Raw genomic sequence first — 23,281 nt, forward strand, 5'->3', positions numbered from 1 at the left:
AACTGAGCCTGGGTCAAGGCTGCAGCAAGAGCAGCTCTGGGTCTCCTAACGTCCTGGAGCCCAGGACCATCCGGAGAACCTCCACACACCCACACAGCCCAGCCCAAATCTCAGCAAGGCTCTCGATTCACACAGATATTCAACAGTTGGGCCGGGGCAAGAGAAGAGCCAGGCTTGCAAGGCCCCCCAGGGACACATCCCCCTGCCCCCCCCTCAGGCCCATAGCAGACCTGTCAGGCCACCGAGGGACCTCCAGCAACCATTAACAAAGAGGCAGGAAGGGAAGACTGTGAAATTCAATTCCTGCCGGGGGTTGGACTCATAGCTGTCAACCGTCCCTTATTTGGCGGGAAACTCCCTCATCCCAGCGCCGTGTCCCGCTTCTGTCCCTTATTGATGATGTCCCTTAAATTTCTGGTGCCATCGTCTTGGTGCGAGGAGTTCCATTGGCCCTTCTCCGACCGAGAGAGGGGGTTGGAGGGAGAGAGACTCTCACCCACGCCACCCACAAGCCCGGAGGCGGCAGCGGTGGTGGCAGCTGAGGAGGCGGCCTGAGGGAGGAGGAAGAGGAGGGGATGAGGAGGGACGCAGAAGGGCGGCACTTCAGCGGCCACGCTGCGCCGCCGCCACAACCGCCTCATGCCGGATTGACAGCATCTGTCAATCCTACCAATGTATGTAACTCTTTACAATAGCAAAATCCCTTATTTTGGCTGCTGATCCCTTATTTTCAAGGCTGCTGGTCCCTTATTTTCAAATCTGTAAGTTGACAGCTATGGTTGGACTAGATGACTCTCTGGGTCCCTTCCAACTCGACAACCCCGTGGCTCTGTCCTCCTCAAGGAAGCTCTGCGCTGCCTTCACCTGAAAAGCACCTGCCCCCACCTGGGGAAGGGGGGACCACAAAAAGAGCCAGTCTATTGCTCAAAGCTTTGCATCATCTCCACACACACCCACACCAGATTAGTATTATGGATGATCCATCCAGCTCCGCCTCCCTTTCAGGCATGTCAGAGTCAGACCCAACTTGGGGGGGGGGGCTTCCCTGCCCCTCCCAGGCCCTGATGCAGCTGCCCAGGTCTCTGCTCTCCTGAGGGATGCTTGCCTGCACCTGGACCCCAGCCCTCCCTGTGCCACCCCCACCCCAAAGCTTATAGGCCCTGATCCTGGACTGGCAGAAAAACTTGCATTTGCAACAGTCCACAAGGGGGGGGGCACTGCAGGCAAGCTGGGGGGGGGAGAGTTAGAAGCCAGGAAGATGCCCCACATAAAGGGGACATTTATCTGGACCACAGGGCCAGATCTAGCCAAGCATTGGCTGAGCGGGAGGAGGTTGCCTAGCAACGCCCTCACTGCACCTCAAAAGCCAGAATGCCAGGGATAAGTTGCGGCTAGACTTCTCCTTCCTGGCAAAAGGCCACAAAAAAGGCAGTCACGGAACCGAGAAATTACACAAAACAAATGGAAAACCGTGAAAATCCCTGAAAATCGACTAGAAATGTTATCTTATAGAAATAAACTAAATAATAAAAATTAAAAAGTTTAAGGGAAACCTAGAATTATGGCATCCCATTAAGGCTTTGTATAATTCTAGGTTTTCCTTAAACTTTTTGATTTTTATTATTTAGTTTATTTCTGTAGGATAACATTTCTAGTCGATTACTACTCCTTTCAGGGATTTTCTGGGTATTTCATTTGTTTTGTGTAATTGCGTGGGCAGAGATGGCTCTTATGCTGAGTGCATTCGTGAGTGGAGGCACACAGAATCGTGGGTCGGAAGGGACTCCCAGAGGTCATTCCTGCAACGCAGGAATCGCAGCTCCAGAATCCCTGATAGACGGCCGTCCAGCCTCTGCTCTGAAGCCCGAAGCCAATCCCTGAACCGTAGAGCTGGAAGGGACCCCTGAGGCTCATCTAGACTGCAATGCAGGAATCCCACCCACCACGCCAGCCCCCAGGCTGCACCAGGGGCCACGTGCATCGTAGGCCGGAGGACTCAGCCTGGCAGCTGTAACTGTGGGGTGGGCAGCCTCCTCGCTGCCTCAGGTGGGGTGGGGGGGTGGCTAAGGCTCGGCCCCCTCCCTCTCCGCCTCCTCCTCGGCCCCCCACTCCCGCATCTGCCACTCCAGGCGCTCCAGGCGCAGAGCCACCTTAAAGGCGCTGGATTCGAGTCCCGCCAGGATTCTGGCCAGCTTGGTCTGCAGGGCGTCCAGGCCCTCTTCCAGGGCGGCCGTCCGGCGCTCCTCCTCCTGCAGCTGGGCGATCTCGGCCGCCTCGGCGTTGACGTCCAGCTTGTCCATCTTGAGCAGGATCTCCCGGCCCTTGGCCTCCAGCATGGCCTTGGCGCTGGGGAACTCAGCCAGCACCTCCGTCAGGTCCTCCTTCGACAGGCAGAAGAGGTCCGAGAAGCCGATGCTCTTGATGTTGGCCGTGCGGCGGTTCCCGGACTTGTTCCCTGGAGGGCGAGAAGGGGGGCAATGGGGTCAGTGGGGGCCTTGAGAACATAAGCGGAGCATGCAGGATCAGGCCCCTGGGGGTGGGAGGAAGAGGCCAAGAGGCAGAGAGGAGTCCGGCTGGTGAAGAAGCCAGGGGGGTCTCCCCCTCCTGCTGAGACAAGCTCCCCTCCCCTCTCAGTCTCCAGAAGAGGCATGGAAATGGCGGAGGAGAGGTTGGGGACACACAGATGCCGGGTGGAACTCCTCGGGAGAAACCTCGGAGAGGAGGGGGCTGAGGCAGCGGCGGGGGGGTGGGGCCTTCCGTCACGGGGGCAAGACCCACCGGAGACAAGTTGCTTATGTGTTGCTAGACTGGTGACTGGGAGCGGCCGCTGAGACCATATAACACCGGTCTTGAAAGACCTACACTGGCTCCCAGGACGTTTCCGAGCACAATTCGAAGTGTATTAAGAGGATGCTGGCGAGGTTGAACCTTTCTGTAAAAAAGGATTTCATTCTTCCCAAAAGGAAACCTTCCTCTGCGGGTCAATATGAAGAGGATGCCAGTGAGGTTGAACCTTTCTGTAAAATAAAGTCTTACTGAGACCACATAACACCGGTCTTGAAAGACCTACACTGGCTCCCAGGACGTTTCTGAGCACAATTCAAAGTGTTGGTGCTGACCTTTAAAGCCCTAAACAGCCTCAGTCCAGTAGACCTGAAAGAGCGTCTCCACCCCCCTTCGTTCTGCCCGGACACTGAGGTCCAGCACTGAGGGCCGCTGCGAGAAGTGAGGTTACAGGGAACCAGGCAGAGGGCCTTCTCGGTGGTGGTGCCCGCCCTGTGGAATGCCGTCCCACCAGGTGTCAAGGAAATAAACAACTATCTGACTTTTAGAAGACATCTGAAGGCAGCCCTATTTAGGGAAGTTTTTAATGTTTGATCTTTTATCATTCTGTTGGGAACCACTCAGAGTGGCTGGGGAAACCCAGCCATATGGGCCAGGGAATAAATAATAAAATTATTATTATTACTATTGTGGGAGTCTCAGGAAAAGCCACAGAGGCCTTTTCTTGTCCTGTTTTTTTTGGTTAGCCTAACTGATTTTGCTTCTGTAAAAAACTGCCTCCTTTAGAATTTAGGAGGGTGAGCCACGCTCATGTGAAGACCAGATAACGTTGCTAGGCGATTTCAGGAAAACCTCCCTCTGCCAGGCAACTCTCCCAGTCAAGGTCTCCAGGCAGGGTGTCCTGTTTCCATCAGTGCAAGGAACCTCGAAGGGGGAGGGAAGGGAGGGGGGAGGCCTATAAAAAGCATGAACAAAGGCTATTTGGCGCAGCTTCACCATCACGCTGGTGAGTGTGGCTTGTCTGCTCTGTTTCACTCAGCAGAATAAATGAGTGGTTGTGGGAATCCCCTCTGTCTGTGGCAGCATCCCCAAACTCGGCCCTCCAGATGTTTTGGGACTACAACTCCCATCATCCCTGACCACTGGCCCTGTTAGCTAGGGATGGTGGGAGTTGTAGCCCCAAAACATCTGGAGGGCTGAGTTTGGGGGTGCCTGGTCTATGGCGTTTATTGGCTTTTCAGTGACCAAGGCAGATGAGTGGGGTATAAATAAAATAATCACTGTGCTCACTGGGCCTGACAGTCCTGTGTCGGTCCTGTTTTTGCTGACAAGGAGTTAACTCCAACTTGCACAGTGTGATTTACTGCTGGCTGGCTCCTGGCTTGAAAAGAGGATTAGGCCAATGCACGGAGGAGGAGGAGGAGGAGGAAGAGGAAGAGGGCTATCAAAGGCCACTAGCCAGAATGGCCCTGTTCTGCCACCCCAGTGGGAGGCAGCTGTGCAGGAAACTCTAGTTCTGGAGAACTAGAGCAGCGCACGGAAATGCCATTTACCTTCCCGCCGGAGCGGTACCTACTTTTCTACTTGCACTTTGACGTGCTTTCAAACTGCTAGGTTGGCAGGAGCTGGGACCAAACAACGGGAGCCTGAGTGCAGCTGGGTTAAAGTGCTCCTGTTATCCTTTTAGTCAAGATCGTGCTGACTGTAATAGTCAGGCCAGGAGGAGCCTGGCTCTCTCACTTTCTCTGTCTGTCCCTTTGTTCTGGCTGTGGTGTTCTGCTCTGTATGCTTAGCGTTAAGGTTTAGTCTTATTATAAGCAGTGCTTTTTTTCCTGGGGTGACGCAGGGGTACGCATACCCCTAAACATTTTAGTTGCAGGCAGGTAGCCATGTTGGTTTGCCGTAGTTGAAACAAAATTTTAAAAATCCTCATACCAATAACAAAGTTAGTTTCTAAGGTGCTACTGGAAGGAATTTTTTTTATTTTGTTCCTAAACATTTTGTGAATCTAAGTTTGGCCTCATTGAGGGGCAGTATTTCAATATGAGTAGGGAAAGGTGAGTACCCCTAAACATTTTTTTCATAGAAAAAAAGCACTGATTATAAGTTATTGTTAAGTTTAGTTTAAGTCTGCTGCAACTGGATTCCTGATGGACAGGGCCAATCCTGAATGTTTCGGATTTGTTTACGGGTGGCGCTGTGGGTTAAACCACTGAGCCTCTTGGGATTGCCGATCAGAAGGTCGGCGGTTCGAATCCCCATGACGGGGTGAGCTCCCATTGCTCTGTCCCTGCTCCTGCCAACCTAGCAGTTCGAAAGCACCTCAAAGAGCAAGTAGAAAAGTAGGTACCGCTCCGGCGGGAAGGTAAATGGCGTTTCCGTGCGCTGCTCTAGTTCTCCAGAAGCGGCTTAGTCCGGCTGGCCACATGACCCGGAAGCTGTACGCCAGCTCCGTCAGCCAATAAAGCGAGATGAGCGCCGCAACCCCAGAGTTGGCCACGACTGGACCTAATGGTCAGGGGTCCCTTTACCTTTACCCTTTAGGTAGCTGTGTTGGTCTGCCATAGTCGAAACAAAATAAAAAAACTCCTTCCAGTAGCACCTTAGAGACGAACTAAGTTTGTTATTGGTATGAGCTTTCGTATGTATGCACACTTCTGATGTGGATTTTGGATTTGTGACCATTATGCTCATTTGCCTTCAGAAGCTCTGTTGGATGAAATTGCCTCTGGTCTATTTTTGGGGAACTCTGCAATGTGTTTCAGTTTTTCCTCCACACACGACACCCCCACCTCCACTTCTCCCTGCCCCCCTCCAAGCTCACCTTTGATGTTGATGATGCTGATCTCCCCAAAGTAGAGCCCCTCTCCCAGCACGGCGTACTGGGTGACCCCGTCGTCAGCCACCACGGCCAGCTTCCCCTCCCGGATGAAGTACATCTCCCGGCCCACGTCGCCCTTCTTGCAGACGTACTCGCCGGGGCTGTAGACCTGGGGCTTGAGCTTGAGGACCAGCTCCTCCAGCAGGCTCTGCTCGCAGCTCTGGAAGATCTGCACCTTGCGGAGGGTGGGCAGGTGGACGCTGACGGCCACCTCGGCCCGCAGGCGCTCGGGGAGGTGCTGCAGGATTTGCAGCTCGTTGGTCATCTTCTTCTCCATCTGCAGGTGCTGGTACCACTCCACCACGCGGTTCTGGAGCCGGCGGTTGGGGCAGTGGGTGCGCAGGTAGCCCTTGACCAGGTCCGAGTTGGGGACGAAGGCGTCGTCCGCCTGGTTCATGTTGGAGATGACCGAGGTCATGCTCCCCATGATGGTGGCGAAGCCCATGACGGCCAGCAGGAAGTCGGCCGCCATGAAGAGGAACTCCTCCTCGCGGTGGGGCATGGGCGTGTCGCCCACCGTGGTGAGGATGAGGGTGGAGAAGTAGAAGCTGTAGAGGTACTGGCGCAGCAGGCGCTCAAAGCCGGGGATGCTGACATTGGGGTAGACCCACTCGTCCGCCCCGTAGCCCACGTAGCCCGAGAGGGCAAAGTAGACGCAGGCGTTCCAGTGGATGGTGATGAAGACGTAGAGCATCAGCTTGGAGATGCGGAAGGAGTTGGGGTGCGCTGTGCGCGTCTCGATGCGGTCAAAGGCCTCGAAGAGGCGGGGGCTGCGCAGGAAGCGGTTGGCCCGGACGGCGGGGGTGGCCAGGCCCAGGCGCAGGTATAGGAGGTCAGTGGGCATCACCGAGAGGAGGTCCAGCAGGAAGGCGGAGGAGCAGGTGTAGTGGCGCGAGATCTTGGAGCGGTCCTGGATCAGGATGCCTTGCTCCAGGAAGCCTGGGGTGGGGAGGGGGAAGGAGATGGGTCAGAGGAGACCCTCGGCCCCAGGCAGAGGACCTTAAGGTTCATGAATTACCATAGTTCAGAAGTCCCGGGCCCTAAGGAAGTCAGACTATCCTCCACCAGGGCCAGGGCCTTTTCAGTGGTGGCTCCGACCTGGTGGAATGCTCTGTCCCATGAGACCAGGGCCCTGCAGGATTTAACCTCCTTCCATCGGGGCCTGTAAGACAGAGCTATTCCGCCTGGCTTTCAATTTGAACTTAGCCTGATCTTTTACTCCCCTTCCTCCCCTTTTTATGAAGATTACCCGCTCTGGGATCCCACAGCTAATTCTCCCCTGGCCTCCTCGCTGGCCCAAGTGGGACTAATTTAGCCAGCTAGCCCTGGTGATCACCTAATGTTTATTGGATGGATTTTCCCGCTAAATTGATTTTTGAATTCTGAATTTATCGTTATTCATGTTTTATACGGAATTTTATGCTGTTTTTTGTTGTAGCATCAATTAAGTGTTTTGAATTTGTTGTTAGCTGCCCTGAGCCCGGTTTCCTGAACTGGGAATGGCGGGGTATAAATAAAAATTTATTATTATTATTATCTCCATTCCTCTCCAACAAACGGAACAACCTAAGAAGGTCCAGCTGGATCAGGCCAGAGGGTCCCATCCGGTCCCCTCACCCTTCAGAGGTGGGAGATGTAGGGGTCAGAGAGACACTCTTGATAGGAAAGCAGCCAAGATCCCCTCTCTCTCCCTCAGCACCAGGGTCTGGTCAGCTGGAACCTGATCTTCGAAGGAATAGGCCAACTATTTCAGCAGATCCAGTGCCAGATTTATTTGTAAGCTAAACGAGCTATAGCTTAGGACCCCACTTTTTTGGGGGGGGTCCCCAAAAAAATTAAAGGGGAAAAAACTGGATGCACATTTCCAAAATATAAGATAAAAAACAAATAAAATATAAGCTACATACAGCAACCGTGTTTTGTGTTGTGTAGGCTCCTCTGATGTAAGCAATGGCCCCCGCCTGCTAGCCTGCTCCCTCAAATATCCCTGGTTTGCTCCTTTCTATATATAGGGTGCCTACATTCTGCATGGAAGGGTTGCAGGGCAACAAGTGCAAATGGCTTTAGATACCAATTAGATCCATAAATCACCACCTAACATATATTCAACACAAAAACAGCGACAATTTGTTGTTGACAAAGGACAGCTGGACATATAAAGGGCCTCGTTACCTTCAGGAGCTGAGGGCAACATCAAAGCTAAATCCGGCCCTGAACAGATCTTATGGACAGAAGTTTCCTAGTGTTTTTGCTCCCACATTATATATTTCTCTGTTACAAATTTCCAATTATTATTGGGAAGTCAACTTTTAAATATGTACAGTCGTACCTTGGAAGTCAGACAGATTCCAATCCAGAAGTCCGTTAGACTTCCAAAACATTCAGAAACCAAAGCACGGATTCTGATTGGCTGCTGGAAGCTCCAATCAGAAGCCCCCGTTGGACATTTGCTTTCTTCCCTTCCGGATGTTTCCAGCGACTGGGATCCAGAAGCATTGCTACCCCTGACTGTGGAGGAAGAACAAAGATATTGTTCTCCTTCTCCAGGAATTGGTCCAATCTTTTCTAAAGCCATCTAGGCTGCTGGACAACCCTGCGTACTGTGGGAGGGAGTTCCATAGTCTAACTACGCGTCACGGGACCAAAGACTTTCTTCTCTCTGTTGAATCTCTCAACGTTTAGCTTCATTGGATGAAGGGGAAGAAGCATTCGCCAGGTGGGGTGAGAGGGGGCCATAAGGAGGGGCGAGGAGACAGGCCCCGAGGCGGAAAGGCCACTGACCCGTGTAGAAGTGGACCCCGATGTCCAGCAGGTACAGCAGGTCGCACAGGTAGTCCAGGGCCAGCCAGAGGAAGAGGTATTTGCGCTGCAGCTCAGGGAAGCAGGACCTGCGCAGGAGGGAAGGAGAGAGAGATGGGTGGCAGCATCCGAACCCACAACCCACCCGCTGCAGCAGCAGCTGCCCCAAAGGCCAGGCAGCCCCCTCCAAGCTCTCTCCTTGTTCCTTGCTCCACCCCACCCCCCGCAGCCCCCCACTCAGCTGTCCCCTTCCCCCCAGGAATATCCCCAAAATGTAAATGGGGGGGGCAGTTTGCTCTGAAACTCCCTCCCTTCCTAAAAGGACCCCCCCCCCGAACTGCTTTCTTGTTTTGCCAAGTCCTGAACTCCTGGATTCAAAAAACAAGGAAGGAAATTGCAAGGAAACTTTAGGAGGAACTTCCGGGCAGCAAGAGCCCTTTGACAGCAGCACAGAAGACCTTCGAAGATGCAGAGCTCTCCTTCAATGGAGGCTTGATGGTCACCTGTCAAGAATTCTTTAGCTGGGATTCCTGAATTGGGGGGCTTGGAGTACAGAAGGGGTAGTGGCTGGAACAGGGAAGTTCAGGGAAGATTTTAATGTCTGACACTTTATTATTGTTAATATTTTTCAGGTAGCCACCCAGAGTGGCTGGGGAAACCCAGCCAGATGGACGGGATATAAAATTATTATTTTTATTGTCCGATGACCCTCGGGGGTCCCTTCCAGCCTTACATTTCTCTGTTTCCATGACTTCACCCAAATGTCTTTTTGCTGGATGTTTGCCCCCCACCCTGGCTGGAGTGTCGGAGTCTGCTTCCCAGGCCTCTTTCTCTTTACTATTTTTCTTTCTTTGGTCATCCCCTGGGCTCGCTCTCCTCTGCGTGGAAGGAGATGACTGGCAGATGCAGAAGCAAAGGAAAGAATGGAGGGAGGGAGGGAGGAGGGAAAGAAGGAAGGAAGGAGGGAGGGAGGGAGGGAGGGAAGGAAAGAAGGAAGGAAGGAAGGAAGGAAGGAAGGTAGGAGGGAAGGAGGGAAGGAAGGAAGGAGGGAAGGAGGGAAGGAAGGAAGAAAGGAAGGAAGGAGGGAAGGAAGGAGGGAAGGAGGGAAGGAAGGAAGGAGGGAGGGAAGGAAGGAAGGAGGGAGGGAAGGAAGGAAGGAAGGAAGGAAGGAAGGAAGGGAGGGAGGGAGGGAGGAATCCAAAAGGGGTTTCTGTCGCTTTCCTTCCCTCGTGATTCTGATGATGCTCCCGGCCGGAGAGCCTTGGCCCCAGTGCTGGGCCCGCTCCGTGGTTTCCCTGAGCCCCCGGCCCCCTCCCCACAGGCGCATCCAGCCCAGCCCCCCCCCCGCCCACCTGCAGATGAGGATGATCCAGTTGTACATGATGGGGAACACCATGGTGACCAGCCACCAGTAATAATAGTCCCCCGATGGGTCCAGGATCCGTTTCTTCTCCTGGCTGAGAGCAGAGCAGAGGAGTGGGGAGGACATTGGTAAAGGCCTTCTGGGAAATGATATGTAATGAACTAAAGAAAATGTTTAAAAATACATTTGTTAAAAAACCAGAAGCCTTTCTCTTAGGTATAATAGGTGAATGGCTACCAGGAGAAGATAAAAGATTGTTTATGTACGCAATGACGGAAGCAAGGATGCTACTAGCCCAGAGATGGAAGGAAGGAGAAGTACCAACAAAAGGAGAATGGCAGGTGAAACTGATGGAGTATGCGGAGATGGGGAAAGTGACGGGGAAGATCCGAAACCAGGAAGATCAAGTACTGTATTTTCGCTTCATAAGACGCACTTTTTTCTTCCTAAAAAGTAAGGGGAAATGTCTGTGCGTCTTATGGAGCAAATGCGTGGTTCCTGGAGCCGAATTGCCCAGGGGCGAAAAGCAGATCATGCTTTTTTTTTTTTGAAAGAGGGAAAGGGGTGTTGAAACAAAGCCGCTGATCGTTTGCCGATTGGGGAGAGAGATAAGGGATGCTAGCAATAAAGGAGGCTGCCTGGGAGGGGGGAGGAAAAGACTGCAAACTTGCAAGGAGAGGAGACAGGAAGATTAAAGCAATAAGGAGAGGAATTAGAAGAAAAGGAGGAGCAAAAAACTGCTCCAGCTAAGGAAAAGACACTTAAGGCAAACAAGAGGGAAGGGAGTGTTGAAAGTAAACAGCTGATCGGTGGGATCGGAAGAGAGATAAGGGAGAGATAAAGGAGGCTGCCTGGGAGGGGGGAGGTAAAAGCCCATGGATCCTCAGGATTTTTACATTGGGTCACCCCAAATTCACCATCAGATCACATAGCATGTCCATGGCTACAGCCTGCACCAAAAAAGCACGCACCCACTGTTGCCTGGGGCCGCAATGGTGCAAAAACATGGTTACAAAGCACAGGTCCACATGGATCCTCAGGATTTTTACATTGGGTCACCCTAAATTCACCACCAGATCACATGTCTGTGGCCACCGCATGCACCACAAAAATCATACATCCACTGTTTCGTTCAGAATATTTTGTTTTCCTCCTCTAAAAACTAGGTGCGTCTTATGGTCAGGGGCGTCTTATGGAGAGAAAAATACGGTATTTTCTAAAGACCGGAGCAAATTTGTAACTTATTTAAAAGACCACTGTAAACAGTTAAAATCACTGGCAGGGATGTAATGGCACTTGCAATGTGGAATTATCTCTGGCAATTAGGGATGCACAACAGGTGGATAATGGTAAAAGATGAGGCAAACTTAAACTTAAACATGGAACCTACGGAGGGAGGGAAGGAGGTCTGAAGGTTCCAAAGAACCTTGTACTTGAATGTTTGAAAAGCTGCAGGATTGAAGGAAGTCTCTCCCTCCTCGCCATCCCCTAAGAACCGCCTAAGAAGAGCCTGCCGGGTCGGGCCATGGGGGACCCATCAAGTCCAGCATCCTCTTCTCACGGGGGCCAGCCAGAGGGAAACCCCCTGCAAGAAGGATCCGAGTTCCAGAGCCCTCTCTGCTCCTGCATATTCCAGCAACTGGGATTCAGAAGCACGGCTGCCTGCCTCTGGCGGTGGAGGGCAGAGAACGGCCGTTGGGGCCTGGAGCCCTTGGAAGGAGCCCTCTCCACCTTCGCGGGATTTGTCCAGTCCTTCCAAATCAGAGGCTATCCCTGTGGCAGGGAGTTCCCTAGTTTGGACCTGCAACACAGCTGTGTCGGGGGGGTGTGCGTGATGGGATGTTTCAGGAATTTATGTATAGGTTGGGGGGGGGGTTGCCCCTCCAGCAGATATCATGCACATGCAGTCCGCTACCAAAATCAGCACCATCACTTTTGTGACTTTTGTGAATTGTCCCCACAAAACACTTCGTCACAGTTTATTCCTATCTGTTCAAAGGGCCTCTGCTGCACGATACCAAATGTAAGAATTCACTGATAAATGTATCTATGTACTGGCTCACTGGGAAAACTTCAGAAATTCATCTAGACCTGTGAGCTCAGCTACTCAGCAGCCCCTCTACCTGAGTGATACCCCCTGGCATCCTGATACCTGAGTGCCAGACAGGTAGCCATTCCAGAAATAACAAATCCAGATGAAGACAAAAGGGTGTGAGGAACTTGGCTGGGAAATGTAAAGATCTCTTTTGTTGATGGGTGTTTGGTGGAGGGCAAGGAGAACCATGGGGCAGGGTCCAGGATGCTCAGATTACTGCCACCAGACCTCCCCTTTCATGATGTAACTGTGATGTATGAGTGATATAGTTTGGGGGGGTGTAACATGGGGATTAGCAGCTAATAAAAGTTTGGGTTCTTTTTTGTATGGGGCTTCCATCTTGTTCCACCTGGTGGCAGGTGGGAGTCCTGTCACTACAGTCTTCAATCAAGACCAAGCCGACTGGCTGCTGTTTTGCTCTGCTATTCCTGGCTGGGGTCCTTGTTTTTCATCCAAGGGAGCCCTCAGATTTCTCCGTTAACAGGGAGAACCTGGAAGGCACCAGGAGGACAAAGCCTGGTTTAAGGCGTGTCCCCAAGACTGGGGGGGGGGGCACAGGAAGAGAGGGGCTGCAGATCACACACACACACAGCAGTTGGGGCCTCTGCCCAGTGGCAGTTCAGGGCATCCCCATTGAAGACGGATGTGGACAAGCTGGAACAGGGGCAGAGGAGGGAGACCAAGATGATCCAGGGTCTGGAAACCAAGCCTTCTTTGTGAGGAACGGTCGAGGGCGTTGGGTTTGTTTAGCCTGGAAAAAGAGGAGACTCAGAGGAGATGTGGGAGCCATCTTCACATCTCTCCAGGGCTGCCACTTGGAAGAGTGAACAAGTTTGTTTTCTGCAGGTCCAGATAGCAGGACCTGAACCAATGATCCTTCAGAAGGTGGTGGACCTTCACCAGAGGTTAAGAGGGGTGGCCATCTAGACTGAAGATGGGTGGCCAGTAGACCTGAAGGAGCATCTCCACCCCCATCATTCTGCCCGGACACTAAGGTCCAGCTCCGAGGGCCTTCTGGCGGTTCCCTCACTGCGAGAAGCAAAGCTACAGGGAACCAGGCAGAGGGCCTTCTCGGTGGTGGCACCCGCCCTGTGGAACGCCCTTCCACCAGATGTCAAAGAGGAAAACAACTACCTGACATTTAGAAAACATCTGAAGGCAGCCCTGTTTAGGGAAGTTTTTAATGCTTGACATTTTAAAGTATTTTTCATCTTTGTTGGAAGCCGCCCAGAGTGGCTGGGGAAACCCAGCCAGATGGGGAGGGTACAAATAATAAATTATTATTATTATAGACTAGAGCATGACCTGATTAACTCAAAAGCGAAAACTCTTTCTAAAATGTACTGATTCCTCCATGATTGGGAAGTCAAGCAGGAGGAGGTGAAATCTGTTACGATAAAATGGGCACAGGACTTTGGATATAATATCTTAATGAAAGATTGTGAAAACCTCTGGGAAATCAATATGAAATTCACTGCTTGTTACACACCAGAGAATTTTTTTTGAAAATGCAGTATCGTTGGTACTTGACTCCATTAAAATCACCAAAAAGGAATGAAAATGTATCAAACAAGTGTTGGAGATGTGGAAAATCACATGTGGTGCACATGCAAAAAAAAATTAAGGGGTTCTGGGATGAAATCTATATGGAACTTTAAAAAAATGTTTTATAGATCTCGTTTATAAAAAATAAATAAATCCAGAGGTTTTCCTTCTTGGAATATTAGGCTCTGACATACCAAAGAATGTAAGGGAATTATTTTTACATGCTAGAGTGGCCGCAAGAATTTTAACAGCCTCAAACTGGAAAGGCCGAAAAAATTCAGAGTGGAAACAAAAATTAATGGAAAACTCTTGGGGTTCCTGGCAGTTTTTTAGTCCTATTCTTCCCCGACTCCTCTCCCCACACAACCCCTTTGCCCAACCTGCACCCTGCCATATCTGCTGCCATGGGGCCTCCCCCTCCCTGCCTCCCCTCAATACGTGCCTTTACTCACCCCCCCCCCCCGCCCTGGGCCGGTCCCCACTTACCGCGGTTTGGGGGCTGCTCCAGGGGTGCTCTCCTCCGTCTTGATGAGCTTCGCCTCCCCCTCCCTGTCCTTGGCTCGGAAGACCCTGGCCAGCCTATTCATCTTGGCACGGGCTGGCAGCTGCAGGCTCCTGGTCCAAGCGAGGCCACAGCCCCCTCTCTGCCCCACAGCAGAGCCTCTCTCTCCTTCTCCGGCTGGCGTTCTGCATCCAGGCGCCTGGGTGCCTAGCAACGCAGCAGGGCTCCCCCCCCGTCCGCCCCCCCGGGGCTCAGCCACACACCTGAGCCGGCAGGTGCAACCCTAAAGGGCCCAATCAGGGAGGGAGCGGCGCTGATGAGGACCCTGGGGAGAGCAGGGGGGGCAGGGCGGCTGCCAGGACAGGGCAAGGCAAGCAGGCAGGGGGATGGGGGCCCAGAGCAAGCTGTGCAGGCCTTGCCCCCCCTCCAGCTCTACCTCTCTTTCAAATCAGAACCAGTGAAGGCGGTGAAGGTGCTCTGTGAGTGTCTGGAGGCAGTTGGAGGATGGATGAATGGATGGGGGCTAACAGATTGCGGTTGAATCCTGACAAGACAGAAGTACTGTTTTTGGGGAACAGGGGGCGAGCGGGTGTGGGGGACTCCCTGGTCCTGAATGGGGCAACTGTGCCCCCGAAGGACCAGGTGCGCCGCCTGGGAGTCATTCTGGACTCCCAGCTGTCCATGGAGGCACAGGTTAAATCCGTGTCCAGGGCAGCTGTCTACCAGCTCCATCTGGTGCACAGGCTGAGACCCTTCCTGCCTGCGGACTGCCTCGCCAGAGTGGTGCATGCTCTAGTTATCTCTCGTTTGGACTACTGCCATGCGCTCTACCTGGGGCTACCTTTGAAGGTGACCCGGAAACTACAATTAATCCAGAATGCGACAGCTAGACTGGTGACTGGGGGCGGCCACCAAGACCATATAACACCAGTCCTGAAAGACCTACCGTATTTTTCGCACCATAAGACACACTATTTCCCTCCTAAAAAGTAAGGGGAAATGTGTGTGCGTCTTATGGAGCGAATGCAGGGGGGAGGCAGGCAGGAAAAGCCCCCAAGAGCCGCACACAAGCTCCGTGCGGCTCTTGCGGACTTTTCCCCAGCAGGGAGAAGGGACTGACGAGGCCAGTCAGTCCCTTCTCCCTCCTCATAGAAAAGCGGGAGGTGGGGGTATTGCAATAGCCGCGTGTAGCCCCTCTGGCCGGGAGAGGTTGCTCTTGGCTAAAGAGGAAGCCAAGACAGCGAGCGGGATCCATCCAAATAAGATTTTATTTCTTGATTTCCCCCTCTAAAAACTAGGTGTGCCTTATGGAGCTAAAAATATGATACATTGGCTCCCAGTACGTTTCCGAGCACAATTCAAAGTGTTGGTGCTGACCTTGAAAGCCCTAAACAGCCTCAAAGGGCCGGTATACCTGAAGGAGAGTCTGCACCCCACAGTTCAGCCTGGACACCGGAATTCAGATCCGAGGGCCTTCTGGGGGTTCCCTCCCTGTGAGAAGTGAGGTTACAGGGAACCAGGCAGAGGGCCTTCTCAGTGGTGGCGCCCACCCTGTGGAACACCCTCCCATCAGATGTCAAGGAAACAAACAACTATCTGACTTTCAGAAGACACCTGAAGGCAGCCCTGTTTAGGGAAGCTTTTAATATTTAATGCTGTATTGTTTTTAACACTCGATTGGAAGCCTCCCAGAGTGGCTGGGGAAACTCAGCCAGATGGGCGGGGTATAAATAATAAATTATTATATTATTATTATAGGGCATCCCAGGGGAGTCCCACAGACACATCCCCTCCAACATTTCTCCAGTGAAAATAGGGACATTCTCCTCCACATCAGGAACAAACAGACGTTATGGGCAGAGTCGGGGGCCCCAAGAGGCCCCCCTGGGCCAACACCCTCTTTCCCCCAGGGGTTAGCCTGCTCCCCCAAACGGTACTAGCGAGAGAGACCCGAGCGCAAGAGGAAATCCTTTTTAGACTCTCTGCCGCTGGCCTTTATCACCCTATAGATTAACCTGAATATATAGTCTTGGATCTGACCAGCACCAGATTTACGTATAAGCTAAACAAGCTATAGCTTAGGGCCGCACTGTCTTGGGGGGGGGGTGCGCCAAAAAATAAAGGGAAAAAACCTGGATGTACATTTCCAAAATATAAGATAAAAACCAAATAAAATAAAACCTACATACAGCAACAGTGTTTTATGTTGTGTAGACACCTATGATGTAAGGAATGGGCCCCGAATCATTTTATGTTAGAGCTTAATAAATATTTCACTATTAATATACTTCTTCTTAATTGTATTTCACTATTAATATACTTCTTCCTGATTGTATTTCAGTTCATCAATTAATTTGATAAAACACATATTTTTTTATGTGCAAATGGATTGAAATACCTATTAGGTCCATAAATTACCATATAGCATATATTCAACACAAAAAGCAGCAACAATTTGTTGTTGACAAAGGACAGCTGGAGCTGAGGGCTGCATCAAACCGAAATCCGGCCCTGGATGTGACCAGCCATTGAAGCAGGCTGCAGGTATGTCAGGGTGAAGCAAACCTTTGGAACCTAATGCAGTTTGACTCAAGATGTTGTGCTGGAAAACACTTGAGAAGCAGGGCTAAATTCACAGCCCCCCACAATAATTTATTATTATTATTTGTGCTTTTTTCTGGGGCTACCCAGGGGTACGCATACCCCTAAACATTTTGTGAATCTTTGCACTTTTGTCCATTTACTGTACAGTGGTACCTCTGGTTGCGAATGGGATCCGTTCTGGAAGCCCATTCGCAACATGAGCAGAATGCAACCTGAGTCTTTGCGTGCACGAGTCGCGATTCGCTGTTCTGTGTATGCGCATGATGTCATTTGGCGCATGCGCGAAAGGCGAAACCCAGAAGTAATCCTTTCTGGTACTTCTGGGTCGCCGCGGGACGTAACCTGAAGCAAACGTAACATGAGGTATGACTGTATTTATTTCCCCGATTTGAACTACAAAATTGTGATTTTCTTGAGTCAAAATGAGAGTACCCCTAATTTTTTTTATATAGAAAAAAAGCACTGATTATTATTGTTGTTGTTGTTGATGTTGTTTAGTCGTGTCCAACTCTTCGTGCCCCCCTGGACCAGAGCACGCCAGGCACTCCTGTCTTCCACTGCCTCCCGCAGTTTGGTCAAACTCAGGCTGGTAGCTTCGAGAAAACTGTCCCACCATCTTGTCCTCTGTCGTCCCCTTCTCCTTGTGCCCTCCTTCTTTCCCAACATCAGGCTCTTTTCCAGGGAGTCTTCTCTTCTCATGAGGGGGCCAAAGTATTGGAGCCTCAGCTTCACGATCTGTCCTTCCAGTGAGCACTCAGGGCTGATTTCCTTCAGAATGGAGAGGTTTGATCTTCTTGCAGTCCATGGGACTCTCAAGAGTCTCCTCCAGCACCAGAATTCAAAAGCATCAGTTCTTCGGCGATCAACCTTCTTTATGGTCCAGCTCTCACTTCCAAGCATCACTACTGGGAAAACCATGGTTTGAACTATACGGACCTTTGTTGGCAAGGTGATGTGATGTGATGATTATTAATTGTTGTTATTATTAATTAAATTTGCATAAGGCCAGAGGTCCCAGTGCGGTTCACAGCATCCCAGTATGGGAGGAGGGAAAGAAGAGCTCCTGCTGGATTTGAAGAGACTGAAAAACCTCGCAGTCCCCGGGGAAAGGAGCGGATCTGGACTCCTGCGCAGCTGTCCTGCTCCTGGAGGCGCTCCTCCTTTTTTTGGGGGGGGGGTCAGGGATCCTCGCCCGCCAGCCGCTCCCCGGCGCCCTCTGCCCATGCCCAGAGGCGCCCTGTCCTCCGCGGGCTCCCCGCGCAGGCGCAGAGAGGCCTCGGCCGCACCTGGGCGGCGCCGGGGGCGGGGCTGGCAGGTGGGGGCGGAGACTGCGGCGGGAGGGGGCCCGCCCCGTGGGCGTGGCCTGGCCGGGCGGCGGCGGCGGAGGAAGCAAGATGGCGGCTCGGCGGCGGCAGCGGAGGCGGCGACACTCAGGTGCCCGGCGGGGGGGGCGAGAGGAGAGAGGGGGGGTGGGGGGCATCGCCCGGGGGGATCGGGCCCCACTGCGGGCAGGATCGGGGCCCCCGGGAGGAGGGGAGGGGAGGGGGGCTCCCTCTGGTGCCCCCCCTTTCCACCCCCTCCTTCCAAGGGGGGCAGAGTCTGGCGCGCCTCTCTCTCCAGGGGGTGGGGGGGGCTGCTGGGCCTCGGAGCCCCCTCCCCATCTCCCCCCCTCCTGCCGCCAGGCCCCACCCTGGGGAGCAGAGTCCCCTCCCCCCCCCCGCGTGTCCGGGGGGGGTCTGTCTATTTGTGGAGCGGAGCCCCTCCCTCCCTCCCCCCCCAGATGCGTAAGCGGAGGGAGAGGGATGCCTTCCCTTTATCCCCCCCCTCCGAGGAGGGTCCTGGGGCAAAGCTTCTTTGGGGGGGGCTGCTCCGTCCCTCAGGTGGGGGGGATCCCCGGCCTGAAGGCGGACCCCCGGGTGGGGGGGGTCCTTAGGGCCAAGGGTCGCCCTCCCCCCCTCCCTGAAAGGAAAGAGCAGGCTGGCCTGGCAGCCCCCCCCCCGTGGGCCTCCCCCTCCTGCAATAGGGGGGCACCTCCGTGCTGGCCTACCTGGTGGGGGGGAGGTGCTTCGTGGGACCCCCCAGGGCGGAAGGGGGTTTTGGGTGCGGGCGCATCTCTGGAAGAGGAGGGGGGGCGCCAGTAAAGGGGATTCCACCCTGACCCCCCCCACCTGCTTTCCTCCATAGCTGCTGTGTGGATGGGACCCGAACCCTAGGAGCCTACACTGCAAGGTGAGCGCCGGAGGGCTTTCCGGTGGGGGGGGGCTTTGTGGGTGGGTGGGGGTCGGCGCCGAGGCCTCTTGGATTGTGGGGGGGAGCGGCCCTGCTTGGCGGCCCCCCTGAAAAGAAAGAAGGGGGTCAGGACCAGGAGGCCACCCCCCAGAAGCCAGCTAAGGTGAGTTTTGTGGAGAGTGGCGAGTGGGGGTGGGATGGGGTGGTGCAAACTGGATTGAGGGCAGCTCATGACAGCGTGCCATAGTGGTTAGAGTGTCACGCTACCACGATCTGTGGGGGGGGGGACCAGGGCTCCACCCCCCCCACTTCCAAGCTCATTGGATGTGACCTTGGGAGCCAGGCACTGGTGGTTGTTGCGGCGATGAAATGAGGACTAGCCTCTTGTTGAGCAAGGTTCAAATCCCCACTTGGTGACTTGGGGGGTGCTGTCGCCTGAAAAAGAGGCTTTTCCTGACAAAGGACTTGTGAAGTTTCTTGGTGGGTGGGGGGCTGCAGACCCCCTGCGTTCTCCCTCTTTTGTGTAGGGTGGGCAGCCCTCAATAGAGCCCCTAAGTGTGGGGCTACGATATAATCCTTGTGGGCCTGACACCAGGCGCATCAAAGGGTCCACGGAACCTCTTTTCTGTTTTGTGTGCCCCCCCCCCCGGGCGAGGGGCCCCTGTTTTCTTGTGGGTGCCCCGTGGGGGGGGGGGAGTCTGGCTGCTCTGGGTTGCCCTAAGAAGCCGATCAGTAGCCGATCAGCCGATCTTTCTCAAAAAAAGTTTTTTAAAAAGATTAATCTGCGGAACTCCCTGCAACAGGAGACTGAGATGGCCTTGAAAGAGGATTGCGTAGGTTCGTGGAGGAGGAGGAGAGGGCTGGACGTGGCTCCTAGGTGGAGACAAAGACCAGTTGCATTCTGGGAGGGGCTCTGGGGCTCAGATCCTGCACCTTGGTTTTGGGGTGCTGGGGAGAGTCCCCCCCTTTCCCTGCCTCCTGCCAGCTGCGTTGTGGGGAGGGAAAGGGGCCAATCCTGCTCTGCCTCTCCTCCTTCTCCTCCATCATTTTTCCCGAGGGAGCTGAGCTGCCGGGGTCACCTTAGGACACAGCCGCCTGCACAACGTGCCCAGACAGAGGGGGGTTCGTTGGCAGGGGGGGCGGCCTCCAAGGGGGCGCCTGCCTGAACGGGCGTTTGCGCACACCTGTGCCAGCCCTGCCCTCTGAATTCCCAGCCGTTGCCTTCTGAATATCCGTGGGCGGAAAGGGTACGTGGCCATGTGCAGAGTGTTTTTCTTCCCCCGGCACGGCAGCTTTCTGCCTTCCTCGGTCTCAGGGACAGAGCAGGTGCTTGGAATGTAGAAGATTCAATCCCCAGGTTGGGAGAGAGACCCCTGCCTGAAACCCTGGACGGCTGCTGCCAGTCTGTGTGGGCAGTATGGAGCTAGATGGAGCTGGCTCAGCTGAAGGCGCTTTCCTGCCCTGGCCCGCCCTGTCAGGCCGTTGTGCCCCCCCCCCCCCGTCACCCCCTCGGTCTGCTGCTGCTCCGGCAGCCCTGCCAACTGTGCTGAGATTCCTGCCTTGCGGGGGGTTGGTCTGGATGACCCTTGGGGTCCCTTCCATCGCTCCGGCCCTCTGATTCCAGAGCCGTTCTCAAGGACATCCCGGCCCCCAAAGAGCCTCTTCCAGGCTAAATTTAGCCGCGAGGGTGTGGCGAGCCGGCCCTCGTCACCCTGGCCTGGCAGGGAGGAGGAGAGGCAGGGCGAGAGGCAGCCTCTTGGAAGGCGTCCTGGCCTGGCACCGCCCGTTGGCAGCTCCCTCCCTGGGCATGGGGCCCGGCAGCGGGCACTGGGGCAGCCGCCCGCTGGGCAGGTTTAAGCAGGGCTTTGATCCCGAGGCCTCTTGGCTGCCCCTCCAAGTCACCCCACGTGGGAGGCCCGCTTTGCCCTGGCAGGCACCCTCCGCCTTGCCCGCCTGGCATGGGCTCCTTCCTGCAGAGGCGCTGGGCACCAGAGCCCCTTCCCCACTTATCCCGCTGGCACTCAGGAGCCTTTTCCTCCTCCGCGAATTTGTCCAGCCTTCTCTGAAAGGGCTGCCTGGATTATGTGGCTCTCGCTTTCTCCTGTGGCAGTGAGTTCCCCAGCACAACTCTGCGCTTTCTTTTCTCTGCCCTGAATCCTTCCAGCCCTGAGATTCATTTGTTTATTTCGCGAGGTTTATACACTGCTTGATTGATAAACAAAACCAAACCTCAAGGCCACCCGGCCGGATGGGCAGGGTATAAAAACAGTATTGATTATGATTGAGCGGTTTACAAAAAGATAAGAAAACCCAGGAAGAATTGCGACCGGGCTTCAAAGCAGCGAAAACTACCGAAAGGGATTAGAATTCCTTCCGCTTCCTAAGCATCTCTACCAGGTTGTGTGAACAGGGATGTTTTCAGGAGGGAACTGGGGCAGTTTCATAGGAGTCCTCTGAGTTCGAGCGCCAGGAGAGAGGTAGAGGGGCTCTGGCCACCAATGGGTCTTCAGCAGGGGGGTTAATATGTGGGGCAGGGTAGGGTGTGTGGGGGGAGCTGCTTGCAGAGACCCCCTGGCCCTGTTCCCCTCTGGGCCCCGGTCGGCCTGCCCCCAAAGGACTGGGCTCTCCCCCAAAGCGCTGTGCCCACACCAGGCTGGCAAACGCGGGGGGCAGGTGACCCCCCAAATTCCTTGCCTCCTGGGCCAGCTGCCTCCCCCCCCCCCCATGCCTTTTGGGGTGGGATTGATTGATTGATTGATTGCCGACGTTCGAAACCTTGATCGCACCCGGAAATTCAAAACCCCACCATTTGGCAAGCATGGAATAAAGTCAATATTGCAAAAAGGGGGGGGGGGTCTTGGGCCAGGCTGAGCCCCCCCCTTCCCTTCCCAGCATGCTCCTCCTGCTGCAAAGGGTTATTTCTGGCTGGCCTGACTCACAGCTCCGGGGGGGGGGGGGGCAGGGGGAGTCGGTTGGCGCCTCCGAGATCCAAATACAGCATGTGTGGGGGTTTTTTGGGGGGGGGGGAGATTCCTGCTGTTTCTCACCGCCCTGCTTAGCTCTGCCTCTGTGGCAGGTTATGTGGGTTGGGTGGGGGGCTCTCAGGAATGCCACCCTCTTCCCCCCCTTCCTGTGTCTTCCTTCTGACCCCAAGGAAGGGTCCAGTGTGGGATAGATTTAGTGTGTGCCCCCCCCCCGGCATGGGTGGCAGCCTTTAGCCTGCCTGCTGGGCCAGAGGGCAGGGAGGAGGTCTGAGAAGGGTATTTTGGGGGCAGCTGATGGAAGACTTGTAGCTGGTCCCTGAAGATGCCCCCATAAGTGATTGACAGCCCCAATTCTCAAGAAGCTGGCTCAGTTTTCCTGAAGTGCTCCAAACGGCTTGGGGGCCCCGGTTCTCCCACTGCGGTTCCTGCATTGAAGCGGGTTGGACTAGATGGCCTTTGGGGGACCCCTTCCAGCTCCACAGTTCTGTTTCTGCCTAGATTTATCTTCTATTTTAAAATGAGGCCTCATTTTAACCTGTAAATTGGGGTTTTTTTATTTCTCCCTCTCTTTCCTCCCCATTATGTTTTACTGTGATTTTATTTTATTTCTGTTAGCCGCCCTGAGCCTGGCTCTGGCCGGGGAGGGTGGGGTATAAATAAAATGTATTGTTATTATTTATTATTAGTTCTGGGGTGCCCCCCCAGTTTCCTTAGCCAGACTCCTGGGGCCTCATTCTGCAGGCCAGAGCGGGCATGAATGCCCGTGAGGAGGGAGTGCCTCTGCACGCGCGCAGAGTGCCCTCTGCCCTCCCCTGAGCCACTGTCTGGGCCAGAGGGCATGGATCTCTCCCTCTCTCTCTCTTCTCAAGACCCCAGCCTCCCCCCCCCCAGTCTCCTTGGCCCCCAGCCCAGGCCAGCGCCCTGTGGAATGTTCCGCAATTCCTGTGGGCTGGGCAGGCTCAGCCCATGTCAGAGTTCGCCCTCGCCTCTTCTTCCAAGGGGTGTGTGTGTGTGTGGAGGAGGTGGGGGAGGGCTGCTTCGCTGGGACCCAGGAGTCCTGGCTTGCAATGCTCATGTTTCCCTCACCCCACTTCGCCAGACATGCCGGCTCTCCCAAGCGAAATGAGGATTAAGGAGGTGCCCCTGCCTGGAGTCGTTCATAGCAGTGCGGGTCCCCCTAAAGGTCATCCAGCCCAACCCACTGCAATGCAAGGGGGCTGGTGGTCATGCTTGGCCTCCTGGCTTGGCTTGGGGGGCTTCGAAAGAGGACCACACCTATTCGAGGAGGAGGAGGGAGGAAAAGAGATTGGGTTTGATATCCCGCTTTCGGGGCCGCCTCTCCTGGTCTGCCCCGCAGAGGACCTTAAGGTCCATGAATAATCATAGTTTAGAGGTCCCTAAGGAATTCAGATTATCCTCCTCCAGGGCCAGGGCCTTCTCAGTGGCGGCTCCGACCTGGTGGAATGCTCTGTCCCATGAGACCAGGGCCCTGCAG

General features: G+C 54.2%; 2 protein-coding genes across 2 annotated transcripts in view; one reads left to right on the forward strand and one right to left on the reverse strand.

The window, feature by feature from the left end:
- Positions 1–1,227: 1,227 nt before the first annotated feature.
- On the reverse strand, positions 1,228–14,102 carry CNGA4 (cyclic nucleotide gated channel subunit alpha 4). Its single transcript, XM_081002819.1, has 5 exons — positions 13,954–14,102; positions 9,817–9,921; positions 8,447–8,553; positions 5,609–6,604; positions 1,228–2,455 (listed from the first exon to the last, which is right to left on the reverse strand). The coding sequence occupies exons 1-5, from the start codon at positions 14,052–14,054 to the stop codon at positions 2,064–2,066; spliced, it is 1,701 nt and encodes a 566-aa protein (XP_080858945.1). The 5' UTR covers positions 14,055–14,102; the 3' UTR covers positions 1,228–2,063.
- Positions 14,103–17,912: 3,810 nt separating this feature from the next.
- Positions 17,913–23,281, forward strand: part of FHIP1B (FHF complex subunit HOOK interacting protein 1B) — a 32,425-nt gene continuing 27,056 nt past the window's right edge. The window contains exons 1-2 of the mRNA XM_081001843.1: positions 17,913–18,007; positions 18,758–18,802. The gene's annotated coding sequence lies outside the window, so the exon portion shown is untranslated. The remainder of the gene's footprint in view (positions 18,008–18,757; positions 18,803–23,281) is intronic.

This window comes from Podarcis pityusensis (assembly GCF_964106645.2).
Source record: "Podarcis pityusensis genome assembly, chromosome: 4".
NCBI lineage: Eukaryota > Metazoa > Chordata > Lepidosauria > Squamata > Lacertidae > Podarcis > Podarcis pityusensis.